At 38.8% G+C, this 22,781-nt stretch overlaps 1 protein-coding gene and 1 non-coding gene across 2 annotated transcripts; both read left to right on the top strand.

The window, feature by feature from the left end:
- The first annotated feature begins 4,351 nt into the window (after positions 1-4,351).
- LOC115356871 (proline-serine-threonine phosphatase-interacting protein 1-like) lies at positions 4,352-22,747 on the top strand. Its single transcript, XM_030048158.1, has 15 exons — positions 4,352-4,489; positions 5,277-5,377; positions 9,648-9,722; positions 10,908-10,942; positions 11,080-11,186; positions 12,433-12,495; positions 13,437-13,538; positions 14,897-14,942; positions 15,231-15,310; positions 15,733-15,831; positions 16,961-17,057; positions 19,540-19,633; positions 20,451-20,548; positions 21,080-21,204; positions 21,714-22,747. Exons 1-15 carry the CDS (start codon positions 4,457-4,459, stop codon positions 21,843-21,845), a joined length of 1,287 nt encoding a protein of 428 aa, XP_029904018.1. The 5' UTR covers positions 4,352-4,456; the 3' UTR covers positions 21,846-22,747.
- Positions 20,848-20,919, top strand: trnah-gug (transfer RNA histidin (anticodon GUG)). Its single transcript has one exon. It is a non-coding gene; the product is annotated as a tRNA-His (tRNA).
- Positions 22,748-22,781: the final 34 nt, after the last annotated feature.

The raw sequence follows: 22,781 nt of genomic DNA, 5'->3' as shown, positions 1-22,781 counted from the left end.
AGTGTGTGTGTGTGTGTGTGCGTGTGTGTGTGTGTGTGTGTGTGTGTGTGTGTGTGTGTGTGTGGAGGGGGGTGGGGGGGTGGGGGGCATCCCAGTGTCCAGAGAATCACATCAGGGAATAACGGACACATGAGGATCAAATTGATTAAGGCTGGCGCTCTTAGCAGTGATATGGTGGATTAAGACAGCTAATAAATGTTTCATTTGAAGCCAGACTTGGATCAAATGTGAGAATGGCCCCTGGCTCGCTCTCTTGGGTTAGTGTGATTCTGCTCTTTCCTCTCCTCCTCCTTCGCCTCTGCCTCTCTCAGCTGTTGGTTTTCAACTGTATTATGACAGCCACTACGGATCGTCTCACTAGCGACTACAGGCCCTGCCCCTCTGCCTACACATCATTAGTGCTCCATCTGTCAGCTTCCTAACAGGTTCCCACTAATGTGGCCAAGGACTCACTTCATTGCATTCCTATCCAACAGGCAGCAGGGAGTCAACTCAGGGCTGCGCTCTGCTCTGATCTTTTCAGTGCCGTCTCTTTTCTTCCGCAGCTTTCTTGCATCTCTTCTCTTGTACAGTCTCCTGTCCACTCCTCTCTTCTTTTCTCATCTCCTTCTCCTATTCTCATTGAGTTTTTTTTCTTTTAACCTCCATTCACTCCTCCTCCCCTTTCCACTGTGCTCATCTGTCTTCTCCTCAGACGGTGCCCTGAAGTATCCACCAAGACTGCTGGTGCCAATGGTCAACAGGGGATTAGCAAGGGTAGAGGATAGAAAATGTGTGAAAAACAGTTAAGTCACACACTCTGAGGGACAGAGACTCACACATACACACACACACACACACACACACACACAGGCTCATGGAACCAGGCATAAGCCGTCTTGGGAATCCCACATTTTACACCTCAGCAGACACACATCACTCATACCACACACACATCCAACTGATGACCAGAGTATAGGCACACAGACTTAGTCACATTCAGATGTACATTCTCATCGTTGTAAATACGAGTTCAAGCTTAATTCAACTGCTTGATAACATATAAAATATTAAATAAACTAAAATAAAACAAAAATAGTCAAATAAAACACAATGAAATAAAAACATAGAAATCTAATTTAAAATGCAAAGAAAGATGTAGTGGCTTATAGTAGTGATGGTGACACTGGTCCTGGCAAATGGGCTGTGTGGCTGTGTGTGTAACTCTATCTGTGTAGTGGGAATACAGCAGTGGTTGGGTAATGGAAAGGTCATTTAGCCAATCCCCCAGGTAGGGGGGGCTGGTCTGACACGGCTCGTTTGTCACAGTTCAATAACTGCCACTCCGGGGAGTGTGTGTGTGTGTGTGTGTGTGTGGTTGGTGGTGAGCCTGTTCAGACCCTAGCAGCACAGCTGATTCCCAGAGCTTGTCCCTCCATTAGAGCCCTCAAACGGGGTCACAACAAAAGGCCAACCACCACGGACCGTCTCAGCCTGAAAACTTGTAAGCCCAGTCATCTCTTTTCACCTGGGAGCATTGTTTCTTGGCTAACTGGGAGATGTTTAGCTTTCTAAGTGGAATAACTGAACGAACCCAACCCAACACATGCAGGATAGAGTTGCTGTAGGATAAATACAATTATAATCACTTTAATTTAAAGGAACTTGTCTTGGGTCAGTGGTGCTAGATATTTATAAAAGTGCAGGATTGAAACACTGACTGAAACTACAGACTGACTGAAAAGAACTCCCCTATATTACAATGCAGTTTCTTAACACAGTGTGCTAAAATGTAGGTGTAATAAAGTCATATGGAAATGAACTGCATTAGCAATATCAATACAAGGGTCCAGAGATTAAATACAGCATTGTGAAAAATAATATCACAATACACAGCTATATCGATTTTTTTTTTTTTTTTTTTTTTTTACAGCTGTGCATTCAGTATAGCAATCCAGACACACTGGAAACCCTTTATATAGTTTGTTGTCAAAAGTATGAGGACGTAAAATGAACTGCAGCACTTAAATCTTTCCACCCAAATAAGATTATTTCCTTTCTCCCCAGACAAGGCCCCATCATTCTTGGGAGGCTGTATTGATTTGTACTGTCCCTTTAACGTGTCTTTAGGTGTGTGTGACAGAATGATCCCCCAGCTCTGTGAAAGAGCCTACAGATTTTCGCACATCCTATTGACCGACTGGTGAGAGACACCCCAGTCTTTTCTCCTCCTCACTCTGAAAATCAATAGTAAGCCTCTGTGTGTTCATTCATGTGTCCCCGTGTCGTCTCTGACAGATGCCTGGGACATGATTTTGGAGGTGATCGTGATTGGACTGAGAGATTTTAGATTTCATTTAACACGCCATGGAGGTTTGGAGCTCTCAACACTGGAGATGCTGTTTGATGCTGCAGTGTCAAGATATTTTGGAAAGGTCTGTGTCTCCCCCCTCTGGTCACCACAGTAACCTACAAAACTGACTCCGATCACTGCTGTCTGGTAAAAACCTATGTACCTCAAAGAAAAAAAAAAAAAAAAAAAAAAAAAAAAAAAGACAGAAAGAAAAAAGAAAGAAAGAAAGAAAGAAAGAAAAGAATAAACATATAAGAAATCAAATAAAGCTTTTCAAATTAAAAACAATGGTCTCAGTGTCCCCGGACTTATGTAACTTATGCAACTTTAGCAGTTAAAACTGATGAATAAATAAAAGATGCAGACAGAAAGAAAGAAAGAAATACAGACAGAAACACAGAAAGAAATACAAAAACAAACAAACAAACAAAACACATAAACAAAGAGTAAACACTGTAACTGCAGGTAACTGGTTTGTTTTTCTGCCTGGAGAGACCCACATATTCTTGGTCATAGCCGGACTCACCATGTGGGTCAAGGAATGGGGAGGTCTTTTATGTGTCTTGCACTGTTGTTGTCTGTTTACTAATTACTTTGTCTGGAGGCTGAACATTTCCATCTTTTAATACCAACAGACTTCCTAAACAGAGTTGAGAAGAGGTCACATTGTGGCGGCTCTGGAGACCAATATAGTCACCACTGCTGACTTATGTTTTGAACCCAACCTCAAGTCATAATTAGCCTACAGCACATGTAGAAACATGGCTTTTTGCAGTTGTTAGTTCTGAATGTTGGAGCTAAAGCTTTCGTAAGGAGGTAAAGATGAAAATGAAAATGCTTTCCATTGTGATATATCTTCATATCCCTGGCATCATCAAGGCATCTGAACTTGCTTGAAACATGTTATACCCCCCTGAAATCTAGTTTGTATAGTGTATTTATTTCCAACGGCCTTATGTTAGCAACCTTGCTCTGCCAAAAGGCTACAGCAATGATATTACACTTGTCCATATTGTTAACATCCCATCAACTTGTCACTGGTGCCCATACAACCTAAATATCACAGCAACCAGGCCACAAACTGCTGAAACACTTCATTCTGCAGCCCCCTTCTTTTATATGAAGGAGCAGATTTGTCAAGCCTGTTATTATCTTAATGAGATGGAAACATTAACCCTGACTTTAATTGTACATCACATAAATCAGAGATGTGGCTGAGTTTGTGATATCTTGACAGCAATGTTTGCCAGTAGTTCAGCCGCTAACGTGAGCCAAGTGGTCAAACCAAACTGTATTTTTCACATAAGGGATGGAGACAGCTGATCAGATAGGGAGCCAGAGAGCTGATTCACAGTCTCATACATGATAATCAATTAGGTCTATAACTGCAGCCTGGGATTTTTAAAGAATGAGTCAGTACAATCAGAGTTGTAACAGTACCTGCAGATACATCAGTGGCTGGGTGTGGCCATTAGTGTAACATGCCTGAAAGTTTCCACCTCTAGAGGGCAGTGCAGCAGAGGATTTCTCCCACATGTGAATTGGTGTTAAGATTTTGTACTTGTTCTGACTGCCTTTGCCTTAAGATGGTAGACCTGCTGCAATGGCCTTAATGTCAGTGGTGTAACAGCTCGTAATATGTCAATAACTCAAGTATAAACATCTGCATACAGATGTCTTGAGCAGTGTCCTCCAAATACAGTGGTTCCCTACAATACAAAGAGCATTTCAGACACACACAGGCAATATATAATGTGCATTAACTTTGCATACATAAACAAATTCTCACCATATGCAATCTGTGAATGCTCCCAGGCCAGTATTAGACAAGATGTTCAGTCTTATCAGCTATTCAAATGACAGTCAGAGAGGTACAATGCACTATCTCACATGTGGGCTGAGCAGAATGTGGTCAGTGACATCATGGGATAGAAGTTCTTCCTCATTGAAATGAGTTAACTGTTAGCCACTCGCTGTTTTAAACACAGCTCGCTTAACTATTTGTGACCTCCTCCAGCTTCACTTAGATGACAGTTAGAGATTCAATTTTCAGGCAGACACACTGGAGGAAAGCAGTGCTGAGGAAAACCAGACGTTTTATGAATCAAGGAAGTAACAAATAAGATGACAGCCTTGTTGTTCAAAGATGCTTTTTGGGTAAGTCTTTTTTTGTGGTTTCATGCTTTGTTGAATTTGGCCTTGTCAGTGAATGAAAGGTTGATGTCACAGCCAGTTAACAACATATCTAATATTTTTTTTCTGTTGAATTTACATTATCATGTGCTAAATAAATATAGACACTACCATATAATTTATTAATCACACTAGTTTATCTGACGTAGTTGCAGATGTGCAACTGTGTTGTAAGCATGATTAAAAAATATATATATTTTCAAACATCGATAGGTTACACAAAACAAGAAACTTCTTAAATTTCTAGTGCTGGTAATTGGGAAAAGTAATGGTGCGTTGTAAAGTTGAGTAGAAGGCAACATGCACACTGCTTGTTTTGTCTCTTGTGTGGTGCAGGCATTTCCCTGATGATCCAAGATTGATTCCTTCCAATAAATCAATGCAGAAGTGAAAAAGTGTGTAGGGGGAATTGATTCTTTTCTTTGAAGTTGTAAAGTTGTCATAAATTATACAGCTCATCTACAGACCTTCCTCTATGCTTAAACCATTTTAATGTGTTGGACTGGCATTATTTGCATTTAAGGTGCCAAAAGATGTTTTTTTTTGTTTTGTTTTGTTTGTTTGTTTGTTTTTCAGCTCCATAACTAATAAGAAGCACATTAAAAGGATCATATTGCCAGATCACGTCCCTGCAGTTTTGCTAAGCAGAAGTTCTGCATTTCACATATTTATGTGTGGCAGAGGTCGTTGTGTAATTGTTGTGCAATGCTGTTGGCTAAAATATTTCTTCCTGTGTGTTCTCTCATTACAGGGGACTGATTTTACCTGTCATGCTGGGTATGACGCTGTGGTACAAAGGCTAAGAGATGGCAGGCGGATGTGTAAAGATGTGGAGGAGCTCTTGAAAATGAGGTAGCGAACCAGATGTGAACCTCAGTTTCCAGATTGTGAAACTAGGAAATCCATTGCCTCACATGTGACTCAAAACTAGCCATTGAGCTGAAGGAGGTTTTGAAAACTCTTTTAAATCATAGACATCTTATTTATACATTTAATTTTGTACACAAACTAGTAAAGATAAATGAACCAAAATCTACAATGAGGTACTCTCAAGATAAATCTCAAGATGTGGCAGAATATTGGTGTGCACAAAAAAAGCTCAAAGTAACTTATTCACATGATGTTTCAGTCATAGACCTTCATCAGACTTGACTGTAAGGGGCACAGTGTATACACATTACTCCTGTCCAATTACAAGACACTGAGTAATGCACACAATCATGTGGGACAGAGCACAAACCTAGCAGTGAGAATCTAATGACAGATTTGTTGAAGGAAATACGTGCAATATAAAAAGCAACATATAGCGGTACAGTTCAGAATCTCATTCTCATATGTTATCAAAAACATTGACTACTGTGAATGTTTACATTAGACAAAAACTATACTACTAGAATGCAAAAACATAATAGTATAAACAGTTAATTGGAATAGTTAAATAGATACAAAAACACACACAAAAAAATGTCCACATTACAATATCAAACTATGAACCAGAGCTGAACAATATGGCAAGAAATCATTTTGAGCGGGGGCTTTGGATCAGTTTCCTCACAGAAACCAATGACGTGCCAAAAAATTGTCATGTCAATAACCAACCCTTACGGAAAGAAAATATATTTACCAATATATGAAATGCAATGTATTGTAATGTATTAGAATATATTACATTTAATATGCGAACAACAATGTATAGAAATATATTATATATTTGAAAATGTCTCAGAAATAAATGGTGTAATATATAAGTGAATCATATATGTGGCATATATTTATATATTGCATCAATATATTGCAATATATGTTAATAAAAGGGTAAAATACAGCAACAATTGCGCATTTCATGTATTTGCCATATATTGCAATATAAATATATAATATATGTGTTCATATATGTATAAAAGTCCTTCATAATGTATTTACATTTATGTGATGAACACTGGGTTAATATATTTATAAATACATGATCTATGACATTCCAATTATATGGGAACATGTATTGGAAATATACATAAAATTACAGCTGCTGTGCAGCGATGGGTGGGGTCCAGGCATTTGTAGGATTCTGTGGATTCTGCACCAGTCGAGGTTCGAACCTGCAACCTCTGGAGCCAAAGACAGTCGTTTACCGCCCTGAACTAATTGGCAAGTAGCAGCTCAGTAGCAGCTTGACAAATTGACTAAGCCATTGGTTACATCGTGTTTTCCTGAAACTGAATAGATACCAAACATAGCAAAATAAAACTCTGCTAGCTCAATCATGTTGTAACTAGAATATCTGCTGGAAAATTTTTTTTTTTTTCATGGACTGACAATTATACTTCTACCGACTTCTCAGTCATTTTTAACTGGCAGATGTTTCATTTCAGCTGGGGGTGTGTCATTCCAATTTAAAGTCAGCTCCGATTAATGTGGCTATGCAGCCAAAATAAGGACAGTAAGCAGCCACATTAAGGCTGAACAGAGTTATATAATCACATTTTCAGGCTGTTATCAGTTTACCTCTGAAATAAAGACAGTTTTCACGGATGTGTTGATTTATTAAAAGTTCATTTCAATGTACAGATGCAAATAAATCTGACAAATTAATTAAATAAATGGCCCAGGAAACTCATAAAGACTAAACAAATGAATAACGATTAATAGGCTAATTAATAACTGATAACAATATATAGCCGCACATGTCCATGGAAAATCTTACAGGTAGCCTACTGTCCATGGTGCTGACTCCGCTGAGGCACTTTATTATAGAAATTAAAATTCACGGAGGATCTTGTTTAGCTCTTGTTTACTTAAGTTGAGAAATCAGCTGTTTGCCTGGTGTTTGTCAGGTAGTCTTGTAGACACTTGACGGCTGTACCGGCTTCATTTCTTGACCTCTCCAGCTGATCCAGCTCCTTACTCGTCACTTTCGCGTATCTCTCCTTTTTCTCTTCTGTCTTGTCTTCCTCGTTCAGACATTTATCCAAATTTAGGTCGCCAAGGAAATCAAAATTGACAACCAAACGGTTCATTATGCAGGCGAACAAAGTTGACAGTGGCTTTTGATGCAGGTTTCGGTGAAACGTGTTGCCATGGAAACCACACAGATTCGGGCAATAAGATGTTAGGCGGAGTATTATTTTCATTGATTGATTCAGTATTTTTATTTGCGCACGGCTAGCTGTGCTGTAATGCTGATTTGAGCACATTCTAAACGTCTGATTGATCAATCAGATTGCTCGGTCGGATCTACGCAACGTAGTCTCATGTGTTATAATTTTAAAAAATCTCAAGTACCCCCTGGAGTTCCTCTAAGTACCCCAGGCGTATGCGTACCCCCATTTGAGAAACACTGATCTAGACAACAGGGAGATGATGTTAATTTGTTTTTAACAATGATTGATTGGCTCCATAAGTGAAAAATTGATGTTTAAAAATGGCATTTTTACATTGCCTCAAATTGTTCACGAGAGCAAAATTCAAAATGCTGTCAAAAATTCAGTTTTTGAGATACAATTCTGAAATTTACCACACATCATCGACCATGACTCCAGAATTTTGTCAATTTTTTTCATGAACATTGAAGATTTATTTAGCAAGACTTTGCAGGTATATGTTTACAGTAGCATTTACAGTAAAACATTTTGATGCACTGTAGGCTTAATTTTTGATAAATCAAAAATCTGTGAACATCGTTTGTATAGGACAGTCTGAAGATGATCTGTAGCAGGTTTGGTGACATTTGAGCAAAAATTGTGGGAGGAGATAGGTTTAAGAAGTTTTACAGTTTTTGAAAAAAAACAGAGTGATGGCTTCATAATTTTCAATAGGTTTAAATGTACAAAAGTTTCTTCTATATTGAAGCTACAGTTTGATGAAAATTGTGAAGCTGTAGCACATATGGTTGATTTGTTATGAATTTTCTAAGTTTTGAACTTTAAAGGCTTGCTATAGCGCCACCATCAGGACTATTGGCTTGAGTTTGCAGCTGAGGTAATCTGGCATGGGACTGGACCTTTGTGCAAAGTTTGGTGAGTTTTCACCAATGGGAAGTATGATTTCCTCAGAAGAAAGAAGAAGAAAGAAAGAAAGAAAGAAAGAAAGAAAGAAAGAAGACCTGGGAATACAATAGTGTCCGGTGTCCTAAGCTGCCCGGACCCTAAATACATGCCATGCATGGTCCATGCATATGTTATGGTTGTTTGGAAAATATGCAATGTTAAGAAAAATCCCAATATATTTTTTGTATATATTATGTTGTGAGATATATATATATATATCTATATATATATGGTATATGCATATATTGCAGTATATTTGAACATATAAAGACAAACTATTGCGTGTAAAAATATAGTGCCGTTTTTGGTCTTGATTGCAATATATTTTTTTATGTATCAATATATAGACATGTATGGTCTATGCATATATTTCAATATATTGTAAAATATAAAGACTAGTTCCCATATATGGAAATGTATTATCTAATATATCACATGATATTTTCCAGTATACTGCAATATATTTTTGTTTCGTAAGGGTAATAAACTACCCAGGTGTGCGTATCTTTGAAAAAATACTATTAAAATGATGACAGTGTGATTTTTGCTGGGGTCTGCATCAAGACATTTTCTTGTGTCTGGAGAACACCATTTACATTTCAATTTCTGTCCAATTATTGTTTCAATCAATTGTTCAGCCCTCCTCTAAAGAGTCTTTTTTTTTTTTTTTTAACTAGACTGTAATGCAGATATTTCAGCCATGATGCCTGATGAAAGTCTATAACTGAAACATTTTGTGAGTAAATTACTGGGAGCCTACCTCTCAGGGGACACACATCCTTTCTCTGTGAGTTTTTTTTTTTTTTTTTTTTTGGAGCTAGGCTGCCACAACTGATGCCCTCTTAACAATGGAGTGGACAAAGACACAAAGAGGATGGTGCATTCGTTGTTAAGACAAAATACTGTGATATAAAATGTGTTTTGTATGTTTACAATGAACAACAAAGGTGACAGGAATTTATATGCACTCCATATCACTCTTTAAATTCAATCCAATTGCATCCAACGCTTAGGCTGTAATGTCCTACAGTTTAAAGAAATAACTGCAATGCCAAAATCTGTCCATCCATGATGCACAGGGCACTAGCAGAGGAGAAGTACGGGAAGGAACTGGTGACTATTGCCCGTAAAGCTGGGGGCCACACGGAGATCGGGTAAATGCACTGCTTGACATACAAAGAAAAATGAATTTTGTGTTTTCCATTGATCATCATGATGTTTAGTCTGGTCTCATGTAGATGTCATAGATACAGAATCTAATAATGAAGTAGTGAGCAACAATGCAAGTATTTAAAAAGAATGAAATAGATTCTGGCTTGCAGAACAGGTGAAAACAGCTGTGGGACAGTTGGTATGCATCCTCACTGTGAAATTAATAAATTATTGATATGTTTGTTTGAGATAATCTAAGCCTCTCTGATATATTAAGGCTATGAGTCAGATTGGAGTAAAACTAATGTGCCAATGAGTCACAGCCATTTTTAGAGGAAATACAGATTTATTGTGTGTGTGTGTGTGTGTGTGTGTGTGTGTGTGTGTGTGTGTGTGCGTGCGTGCGTGTGCGTGTGCGTGTGCGTGTGCGTGTGCGTGTGTGTGTGTGTGTGTGTGTGTGTGTGTGCGTGTGCGTGTGTGTGTGCCTGAGTGTATAAATACATGTGTGTGTCCACTATGTATTTAAATGACCCTCTTGCAACAGGTCATTCTCTGATGCCAGTTTCCTGTTTTGTTGTCATGGTAGTCTTTTATGTTGAAAGCTGATTGTTTTGTTGTCATGGTAGTCATGTATGCAGAAAGCTGACAAGACTCACACTGAAACAGTAAAAGAAGAACAATGTCATAGGAGAGTCCCTTTATAATATAAAATAAAAGGAAATGTATTTATTTTTTATTTTTTATTTTTTTAAGAGTGAAAAGGTTCAGTACTAAAAAGTTGCTGAAATGTTTGTATATCATCAAAATATTCCATTTATACCCGATTAGCATTAACAGTCACAAATGCCTGAATGTCCATGCTGTTTATAAAAATCTGAATGGGTAAAGTTAGTGATTAATAACTGCTCCTCCATCACTGAGGCTCCTTTGAGTTTGGCACTTTTTCAAGTCCCAAACTGTTCTAGTTTAGCTGCTTAGTGGCCAGCAGGAGAGGATAGTGTATGAACATGAAGAAAGACAGTGTTGAAACAGAGCATGCATGCTGAGGGGAAACCATCCCCTTGATAAACAATTAAAAATCAGATGATTAGATGATATGGTCTTTCATATAGTTTTATTCTGTGTGTAATCTTCTTTGTGTCCTGCTCACTAGTTTTTCTTATCTTAACTGTGCCTTATCTTCTCAGCACCTTGAGATCATCCTTTGATCAGTTAAAAGCACGTAAGTTGCCTTGCAGATTGATCCTCTGTGCATCATACCTATTGGTTCTATCTGTTGTGCTCAGTGTGCAAAATCATCTCTGTCATTTCTAGTGCAAAATCATTTCTATTGTTGTATGTTTTTTTTTTTTTTCACAGAAATTGAGAACATTGGAAACTTTCACATCCAGCTATCTGGTGTGTTGAAAGAGGAGGTGAAAAAGCTCGAAGCATTCCGAGAACGTCAGAGGGAGCACAGGAAAAAGGTACTGGTGAATGAAAACGTGTGTGGATTTACATATGATTTATTTATGACTTACAAGTGCATGCAGTCGTGTCCAACCAGTGGTTTGCTGATAGCAAACCCATTTGCTATCAACAAGCCTTTCCCTTCCTTTACCTCTTTTGAGAAGATCTAGTTATTTTTCTTATTTATATGTTGCAGAAATATGCTTTCTGCAGAATAGTGCAAACTTGTTCAAAGCTATTCCACACATTTATTAAACAAGAGCCTCTGAAAGAGGAGCCAACAAGGCGCAGTCAACATCCACAACATTTGATGCAATACATTTTATGGAAGATAACATTCATCACGATGGGAGTCTTAAGCTTCAAAGCTCAGTAAAGATGAAGACCGTTACTTATATTAGTTCCAAATCCATGAGCCCAACACATGCCTGTGGTCACTGTTTACAAAAGTTGCCAGTTTGGTGTCTTCGGTTAGGGTTAGATAGTTTTGTGTATCAGATTCTTTGGAATAGCCATGATTTAAGCAACTGAAATATGTTGTGGGTAAAATTTTGTAGATGAGTCAGCTGTGCAAGAGTAATTAAGAAATAAAAAGTGATACTGCAAGATTAGTATGATGGTGGAGCTGTGGCACTCACACCATAGCCAAACCATACACCACTTGGGGACTGTCTAACACATTCTATGAACTTTGGGATTTCAAGCAGTTTGGAACAATTTAGTGGGAGAAATAGCACGAATTATGTTTAGCATCGAATTCAAAATGACAGAAAAACTGTTTAGGGCTGAATGAAAAACAGTATATGGAAAGGATTTCTGCTGAGCCAAGCAGTCTGAGGAAAAAATGTTTTGATTCTGCACCATATGGTTTGCTAATTCATTAGTTATCGACTAAAACATGAAATTGTTTTTTATAGAACCAGCATCTGGCCTTTTTCAGTTTTGGAGGGAGTTGAGTGGTTGGTGGAGACTTAAAATCTATCTGCCAAATCTGAAAGCTGTAGGACGTACAATATCTGAATTAGACATTGTCTTAAAGCAGAAATATAGAAAAATCTAATAAAAACAATCAGTTTCCACAAATATGAAGCTGAAAAAAATATTCTGGCATGAAAATCAACCCTGATTCTTTTTCAAACGGTTCTACAATATCTTAGGAGGAAGCAAGTTGCTGCTGACCTGCAGTGGATACCAATAGAACCAACATGTGGACATTATAATCAGGCCCAATTTTGTTCATTTCAACCATGTTTCTCCTTACAGTTCGAAGGAATCATGGAGAAGGTTCAGAAGTCAAAGCTGTCTTCTTTCAAGAAGACCGTGGAGGTAGGAAAGTGTTTTGCATTCCTCCCAGAAAAAAACTTACCTTACATGCATTATCTCACGATGAGGAAACTGTTTTCTTATTGTTATTAAAACTGAGATGTTTTCTCCCTTTGCCTAAACACAGATAAACGTGCTAAAAGAGAACTGTTAGTGAACATACAGCCCCTACCCTACCCCCAGTCACACACACACCTACACACGCACTTGTATTCAAGACCATGCTGTGTCGGAAAGGAACAGGAAACGATGTGTGCTATACATATGCCCACTCATAAAGACTTATCACCTACAGTCTCACACAGTCTAACTGTGAACCTCTTTGGCTTTCTGACTACTGCTTCCCCACTCAAGTTGTCTCAGTCATTGTTAGGGCCAATCTTGTTTTATTTTAGCATAACTTATTCTGACAGTGGACATGCATGCAGGCACACGCAGACATACAGACACACACACACAAGTGCATGCAGTAGCTGACATGAAGTGAGGAGTAAAGCATACATGTGGGTTAGAAAATATGTGAGATAAAGTCTCTGGGCACAGGAGAAAATTGACAGTTTTAGTTTAAATCAGTCCGTGCAAGGACTAATGTTTCAATGTGACTTCATCTTCAATGCAGTCAGACTATTCAAACTATTTATCAGAATGCTGCAGTGCTTTCTTGGGTATCTTTATAGAGGTTTTCATCTGCTGCTGTGGCCAGCTCTGACAAGGAATTCTCATTCATAGACAGGGCATTTATTTCAATAACCAGTGACACAGGAAATGACATAAACACATCAAATGCTGAAGTAACACTTTTAGCAGCCTACATGTATGTATCAGAATGCAGTATAAGAAAAGGTATTATTAGCAAACAATTATTTGCTAATTGCGTACCAGTGTAAATTCTTCCTGTGCTTAGTGGAGTTTTGCAGCTCTTAAATTGTTTCTGCTAAATCCAGTCTAAGAAGGCCTATGAGCAGAGATGCAGGGAGTCAGACGAAGCGGAAGAGCTGGCCGAGAAGACAACTACCACATCTGCTACAGCCAAAAACTCAGAAAAGGTACAATGAACACGCACACCACCTCACCATGATAGGGATATCAGTGTTTTCCCTTCCATTTTAAATGGGAGTCTCTTTAATTAAAATAACTGCCACTATACTTGAGGGCATTTTATTTGGATTCAAAAGCAGACTTTTAGTTTTCCATTTTTTAAATGCTTTCTGGGGCTTTTGAACTCCACCTCCACCCAGATGACATGAAACAATTGGAGCAGAAGATATACAGACCCAAAGACTTCTGAGAATTTCGTGAGACATTGCCACGATGTTAAATGGTTTGCATGTCAATTGTGCATCCTGTAGATGAATCACAAGATTCACAGGTGCACAGCAGGCCGGGGTTGCTGGAAAAGTCCCACCACAACATTTTTTGGTGAGACTTTTTTGCTTTTACACCGTAACAGCCAGCAAAGAAAAATGATGACTACGCTCATGTGCTACTATTAGATCACCTATCATCACTTTCAATGCAAATTCCAATATGTGTTATTCCCACAATGGTGATGATTACACATTATACATATTATACATACATAATGGAGGTGATTACATGCAAGAGTGGGCCCGAGACAACAACAGTCTGTGACCAAATTTATTAACTGGCCAGTCCATGTTTGACCACTTAAAAATCCAATATCCATACATGCCTTCAGCAGTGTGCACTGGTGCCTCTCTTGAATACATATGTTTTTCCCAACCACTATCCAATGTTATATACCCAATTTCCCCTCAGGGATCAAAAAAGTATTCCTGACTCTGATTGTGATAAGAACCTACTGCCCCTTTTCTTTTTTCTTTTTACTGATATTTTAGTATATTATAAAGCGAAGTTCCACTTTTTGGTCATGTTTTATCCCATGCTCTGGAGCTTCCCACCAAAGAGCACCAGAAAGCCTGCAAACCTTTTAAATCAACATGCACGATGATAAAGTAACTTTGACAAAAACAAATTAAGGCAGGATGCTCACTGTGATAAATTACCAATCTCTAGTAAGTTTGAGGTCTCTCCAAGCTGAGTTTTTAAACAAGATGAATGGAAAGGACTGTCTGCCTGGGCGGTAGGAAAATCACATTCAAACATGTAGTTACTGTATGCTCTGGAAAATCAACAGTAGTCATTTAAGGCAGCATACGCATACAGTTTAGCACTGTACATGGGTGAAAATGTGAGTAAAAACAGGAATTGTCCTTTAACCTTGTTTGGGCTGCCAGTTTCAGTTTAGAGTGTGGTTTGTTGCACAGGAAACAATACTTCTGTTAAAATTCAAAGTCACTTAATTTACCTGCTCTCCTTCCTGATCAGAGCTTGTCTTGGTCATGCGTGTCAAATCCCCTGATACTTGTTTGTTGTTTCCCAGGTACAACACAGGGCCAAGCAATGCAGACAGGCTGCCAATGAAGCAGGTGAGACCTTCCACCACACATAATATATTATTTCAGTATTTAAGTTTCATAAATGGGGTTAGTGTTATGAGTGTTTCTCATTATAACAATTAGTCATACTGCTGAGTATGATGGTTTATTATAACATGTCACAGATACTGAAAACACTGGACAGAGTTTATCTTCTCACAAGTACCTATCTTTAGAATAGCCCACTGTCAGAACACTAAACTCATTTGAGGACGTATTGATGAAATGCATTTGTACATATGGTTGTGCCATCTAAAGTGATTTTTCACACTCTTGCAGAGAAGCTGTACCTTGCAAACATTGACCAGTTAGATGAAGTGCGCCAGGACTGGGAAGACACCCACAGAAGCACGTGTGAGGTACAAAGATAAAAACTTGCTCTTATGCGCAGTCACCACCCAGAAGAAGGACCACACACCACACACCACATCCCCTTTATCTGATTAGTATGACTCCTCACAGCAACCCCACCTTCCTACTTCTGTTAGCCCTTTAAGAGAGTCATTTTATCCTCGACAGAGCGTATGGAAAAAAAATAGTAACTAACAACAGAATGAAGAGCCCACAATGTATTATCATATCACTGTACTGAATGTATAATAAAACTGTGCATTACTCAGACAAAAGAATAAGAGACCAACAATAGACTGTAGTCTTCAATAATGAGCTACATTGGAATGTACTAATACTGAGGCTGATATTCATTCAGAAATGGTACAGTAGTGGCCACTAGTGCGTGTGTGTGTGTGTGTGTGTGTGTGTGTGTATCCACATTTTTAAGGTATTCCAACACATGGAGGCAGATCGTATCAGCATCCTGAGGTGTGTTCTTTGGGATCACTGCAACAACTTCTCCATGCAGTGTGTCAGAGATGATGAGGTGAGCTCCCTCTTGCTTGGACTGAAATGATGAAAGCCAGTTTTTTTTAAGCATGTGCTAAGAAGTGGCGACTGGAGACCCACAGGGGTCCTTGAAGACCCTTAAGGGTGTCTTCAGCAAAATGAAAACATGCCATTATAATTCAATTCACAGGGAATGGTTACATCACCATTATGTTTTAATCTCACCACTTGGAATGTATTTGTCGTGTTCAAGTATGACATCTGGGCATAAACAATTTAATACTGAACACAAACCAGAATATCTGTTCATTTAAGGGTCCTAAGAGAAAAATGAGGATTCTTGCTTTAAAGAAAATCAACTGCAGGGTCCAAAAAAACACTTGGTTTAGGGTTCCTCCGCAACTTACGTGATTCTTGGTGGGGCCTACTGTCTTCTGTAGTTTTAGGTATCAGGAAACATTTCCCTACTGTCTACAGAAGCCATTCACAGACATTCACTCTCATTTGTATTAAAAACGTATTTCACAGACTTGAAAAGTTCCTGGCTAAGGTAATCCATTACAATAAATATGCAGTCTTAACTATTTTGTCAAACAAATCTTGTTGCAGGGTTAGAGTTATATGTTTAATTGTCTTACAAACATTGTCGCAAACATGATTTTTCAAATATCACAGTTAAATTCACGCTAGGCAATGAGATAAGAATATAGAGTTTATGTATTTTAGAATGATAAAAAACTTAAAATATCTTATAATACAGAATTCATAGCGTAAGTGGAGGCAGTGCAAACTACTTTCACAAAATAAGAGTATAATTCTCCTTTAACATTTATGCACAGTAATGCTGTCATCGACTCACCAAACCTTTTCATGTCTGGGTCCAGTCTCTAGCGCTCAGCACTCCAGTCTAAATCTGAGTAACCAGTAACCAGTAAACAGCTGAAGTAATCCCTACTGGAACAATAGTAGATTATTCATCTTTACTTATCACTTGGATAACCTGTGTAGTCCATGTTTTAGTATTCCTTTCTCATTCATTTTTTAGTATGTATGGCTGCTTTGGAAATGAACACCACTAACACAGGTAATGTTATGTTAATGTCCTGAGCTAAGCACGAATATTGTCCAATTATGATTTTAATTTGACTGCCTGCTATTTTTATCAGCTTTACGAGGAGGTGAGAAAGGTTCTGGAGAAGTGTGACATCACCACAGACAACAACAGCTTCATCGAGATGAAAACTACAAGCACGAGGCCACCAGGTAAGCCAAAGCCCTAACTCTATATAGTCTAGCAATTTTACACAGTGTTAATGTTCCAGACTTCATAGAGGCCAATTGTTATGAACGTTTGGCCTCAGAGTGACCTAAAAAAAAAAGCAGGAGAAACAGGCATTACCAGAGAACCGCTTTAGAGAGCTAACTTTTGATTTCAGTTTCACTAAGGGTGGTTTTCTGTTACATATTATCTGCTCTACTTGCCTAAGCTCTACTCAGTGTTGGTACCAGTTACTTTTCTGGATATTGTTTTAAATTGCACATAGTAGCCCCTCACGGTAACGCCCTGTCGCTCACTTGTGGGCGTGTGAGACAAAGCCACCCTCACTTCCTCATTTTCAGGTGAAAAGTTAGGTTTATTAGTTTACTTTGGATTTCTTTTATTTTTTCATGTATTCATCTGCTAAAATTTGGATCCAGTTTAGCTGATTAATAAATTTGCATCCTGGTAACTTAGCTGAAATATTCTCTTTGAGATATTTTCTGGTCCTTCTCTTGACTGAGGATGGTGCTGTCATGTAATGCAATCTCAGCTGGACCAAGTGGAAGCTGGTGGTGGGGGGAATACACTGAACGATTTTTCCTTGCATTTTGTTTATTTTATGCATTTTGCCAACAGCCTATCTGTAAAATTAACTCTAGCCTGAACATGTAGTTGTAGAGTTATTGTACAGTAAAACCTAGATGATGACCTATATATTTAAAGATGTGGATCAGTTAGTGTATTTTTTGTTTGTTTTGTTTTGTTTTGTTTTGTTTTGTTTTGTTTTGTTTTGTTTTGTTTTGTTTTTTGGAGTGGCTGTGGACTAGGTGGCATCACCCTCCTGTAGCTGCTGGTTGTCATTCTGAAAGCTGGGGTTTCTCCCACAGTGAGATGGCCTGTTTTTTTTTTTTTTTTCCTCCCTTCTCTCACAACATGAGTGCTTACTTTGAAAAAAAAAAAAAAAAGACCAACTCAAAATGACTGATTCACATGAACAATATTAATGTACCTAAGAGATTCACATTTTTTTTTTTTTTTTTACATGGATAGATTAATAGCTATGACACACGTTTTGCAAGTCTTGCTTTCTGCATTTCCTGGTTATAAGCAGTAACTGGCAAGACTTCACTGTTCAATTTCTCAGTCAATGGTTTGCAGCATTTCACATCACATTTTAGTATCTGCTGCAAACTTGGGATCATAGGCATCAATTAGGTATGGCAAGGTATGACAGCTGCCATATCTTAGCAGTGATGTTAAACGGTACGCAACCTATGTCTTTGGCTCAATTAAATCCAAAAGGATGCAGTAATATCAATGCATCCAGGAGATGCACCATATGTTTTCCCTGATGATGCTGATGCAGCAACTTCATTCCCTCTTTTGTTGAATGGGATTTGGTGAATTAGTGAGGGAGGCTGATTCAAAACAGAGCAAATCAGCCTCCTTTACTGGAACAATCCCTTTCAGTAAACGAGACAACAAAGTTTTAGTGCTTATTTTGTGCCAAATTTGTCTTTCCTTTTGCTGTGTTTTGGAAAGCCCTTGGTTGCATGCTAGAAACTACCATTTAATTCAGTGCATTTTATTTTATGTGAAAATTTAATCAAATGGCTAATAATGGCTAATGGCTAATATAATAATTAGACCTCTGCTCTCTGTCCAAGGTGCTGAAATATGCACCAAAATAGATACAATGGAAGCTGTTTTCACTGCTCTCTCTAAGTCAAATGCAAACATTAGGCATTGTGAATGTAAGAGCGAGCTTTATGTCTGTTAAAACAGTTTTCAGTGGAATAATAGCTCCTTCTGTTCAGGCTGCTCAAAGAATGAATCTTGCAGTCAATACCTTAAAACAGCCATGGCTCCCAGCGCTCATAGGGCGAAGGCAAGGAAATACTGAAATTATTAATCTAAATCAGTAAACATGAATATTACCTATAAAAATGAGGCTACTTAATAACATATCAATTGACTGATTACAAATGATGATAAAAAGAAAAACAAAACTGAATCCATGGTAAGCACAAAACAATTAATTCAGACTCGGCCTCTAACTGAGACCGACCTTTATCTGTAAAAACATGCAGATATACCCGGCCAGGAAAAAGGACTTGGCAAATAATTGGGAATTGGCTTTTAAATGAAGTTTTAGGTAAATTCATATCATATAATTCAAATCCCATCATCACTCAGTATTTCTATGGCATCATGTCACATTACCATACCTTGGCTTTTGCTGAAACAACACCTCTGCTTGGAATGGAATGGAATGGAAAACCACAAAAGAGGGTAGAGCTAAGGCAAGTAGAGTAGATACCATGTGATGGAAAAGGGGCCTAAGTTGTTAGAGAGATATTGTGACTTGGGTTGCACTTTTGCATAAAATTAAATGCAACATCAAACGTTTCTCTTTCAGCTGGCCCACAAACGGAAAGTAACTCTCTACTTCTCGGATGAGCAATTTCTCTCCTCTTTTCACAGAACCCATAGAGTTCAAGAGCTTCTATCAGACGGAGCCGTCCACAAATAGAAACGGCTGCGCTCACCTCGCAGGGGGGCGAGGTATCATGACGAGGTGTGACACAGCAGACTCAACAGACCTGGAAGGACAAAACAGGCAGAGACCACATGTCTAGAAACTGTCAGGGTTAAGGACACGACAAATGAGCAGTACAAGGTTGCTGTGGCAGCGGCAATGACAATACATTCTCCTTCTGTATCAATCTTTATAGTGTTTAATGTGTGTGTAGGGTGAGGCGGAGGAGTTGAAAATATCCTCACAAGCAAAACACAAATGGGTATAATGGGTATATGATTTTCAAGTAGGTTTACAAGCTTCCATTTTGTTGTAAGTTGTATTACAATCCATTTAAAATTAGTATATAGAAATTTGGAACAGGGGAGAGGAACACCAAACACACTCATTCCTCTGCTGTAATTTGTGGCATCATGTGAGACAGATATAGAGGTGTTCTAGAGGTCAAGGGTTGGAATTTGCTCAAGGCAGTACATCCACAATCATAACAAATTTATATGCACAAAAATTTATCATCTGTCAGCTCTCTGTGTGTCTTCATGAACACCAGTGAGAGGTACATAGAGGGTCTTAGGGGGTATTTTGACCAGCCCTCACCTCATCTCAACATGGCTTAACTAGCTTATCCAGTGTGCCTGAAGATACAATGGTGGGGAATTGTGTCAAAACAGGGGGGTTGGTGCAGACTTGGCTATTTTTCTTTGCTTTGGTTTCAAAAACACATAACGTCAGTCAGCAACAAGACTAATTTGTAGGGCTATTTGTGTTTAGATCAGAAACTCAGTACTGGAAGCCAAGCAGGAACTTTCACCCTGTTGCTGAAGCTGACTGTGTCACCTCACCACGGTTCACACAGGTTCAGTAGCCTCCTACCAGGAAGCTCAAGCAGCTCAAGGATCGACGTCAATGACAGCCCTCCACACTCCCGGTCAGCAGTGCCATCTAGTGGCCAATGTAGGTACCTACCTTCGTTTGCTCGTTATCTCACCAGGGTTTCAAGTAAATATTTGAACTTCTTGTTTGACGTGCTTGGTTAATCTTAGCAGGCCTTCAAACAGCTAAAAAAGCAGACTAAGCCATAAAAAAGAAGATAAAGCGTGGTGTGTTGCAGTAGGAAACCCCGCAGGTTCATATTGCGTCTATTTCCCTGAATCATTATATTAAGATTCATAGGTTGTGTGCGTTATAATTTAACGGTGAGTCACGCTGAAGATGGGATTGGGGTGGGGGATTTTCGCAGCTCATCGTAGCTCGCCGTGATCGTATAGTGGTTAGTACTCTGCGTTGTGGCCGCAGCAACCTCGGTTCGAATCCGAGTCACGGCATTGTGGGACAATGTCACGGCAGATGGGTTGTGTTTTGAATAAAAGCTATCAGTTGTGTTACTGTGGTAATCATGGTGCGACCTATTAGGCTTAGGGACATGCTCATGCTTCCAACACATTTGCTGGATGAACTTTAAAAATGTACTGCTGTGATCACCAGCTCTGGCTGAGAACGCAGATGGAGTGAGTGCGTCCGTACCTGATGTCCATCGGGCAGCCTCGGTGACCTCCATTTCAGATGATGACCAAGGTCGCTACATGGTGCTGTATGACTTCTTTGCACAGGTGAAAAGTGGAACTACCGTGCTTCATTCGATTACATAAATGTTTAATTATCCTAGTGCTTAGTTTGGGAACACAGGATCAGATGTGATTTTTAAAGATGAGAGACACTGGGCACCCCTTTACAGAAAGAAACATAATCGATCACCCTATATGAATTGTTTTAAGCATTTTTAAGTAAGTTTACAATGAGATCATTTTCACCACTTATATTTGTTTTGCCAAGCTACTGAATGGCAAACCTGTGGTGCAGAATTCCAACAAATTAACTTTTCAAATGTTATCCAGCCAGTACATATTGTAGTAAAAAAAAAAAAAAAAATCTTTATAGGCCTACATATATAATTTTATAAATTTGATGTCATGGCATTCCAGGTTTTACACACAGTGTGTTGTTACACACAAAAAAATACACCCACTTCATGTAAGGCAATTTTGCATACAGAGGGGAAAAAATGTATTGGTGGAATCAGAGTCTGACTTTGCTTGTTTTTGTTTACATGTATGGTCAGCAACCTGACGACTTGACTGTGCCCAGAGGAGCTGTGGTGCAGGTGCTGGAGCAAAGACCCGACGGATGGTGGACTGTAGAGAGGAACGGGCAGACTGGACTGGTGCCAGGAAACTACCTGGCTAGAGCCTGAAAACACACACACACACACACACACACACACACACACACACAGACAAGGGTATACAGACACACGTATGTGTCCTGGCCCTATGTGGAGGTTGGATGCTCTCCGTGTGGGTTTCCTCCCACAGTTTAAAAACATGCAGGTCAGGTGAATTGAAGACAACTGCCTATGGGCTTGAGTGTGTATGTTGTAGCACACACCACGCAGTGTAAAGCCCTTGAGACATGCTTGTGCTATATAAAGTTGACTTGACAAGTACATAAATACACATCACCACCCCTATAGATTTACATACAGACAGCCTCTCAAGCTTTCATATTACATACTCTTTACAACCTCACTGTAAACGTGTGAAACTGTATGATCTTAACCACGAAGAAATTCTGCTTTACTGCAAGCATGGCAATAAAACCGCAGCCTCTTCCAAGCTGCTGCTGCAGTGTACAAGTTAATTCAAGAGTTTCAGTTTAGTAGGTTATTTTAGCAGTTCACTAAAGTTATGAAACATCTGCGTCAATTACCCTTTATTCTGAAATATATCCAGATTTCCAGAATATGCCAGAAATAGATCTCTAGATTGATACATGGAATGGTATCTTACCAATAGAAAATGAGTCACAGCATGACCTCATGTACCGTGATGCATCATAAAACTCTGTCAGCCATCTTTTATACACCAGATAAAAAACCTAAGCATGTTACTTGAATTGGCATTCCCTATTTATACATTATTCTTCTGTGCTTCATGTAGATCATATTGAGCTTATGTAACAGAGAAAACTATTTTCTCAGGTATGACATACCTGAGAAAATAGTATCAACTAATGGCAGAGCTATTTGTCTAAAGGCATTGTACAGTCATAACACCCAGAAATACACACATCAAGACAACACCTCTGTTCCCACAAGACTCATCAAATTATTCATTTTATGTTTCAACTG

This window comes from Myripristis murdjan, chromosome 3 (assembly GCF_902150065.1).
Source record: "Myripristis murdjan chromosome 3, fMyrMur1.1, whole genome shotgun sequence".
Lineage (NCBI taxonomy): Eukaryota > Metazoa > Chordata > Actinopteri > Holocentriformes > Holocentridae > Myripristis > Myripristis murdjan.
The sequence above is the reverse complement of the archived record's forward strand: the minus strand, read 5'-3'. Positions and strand labels throughout refer to the sequence as shown.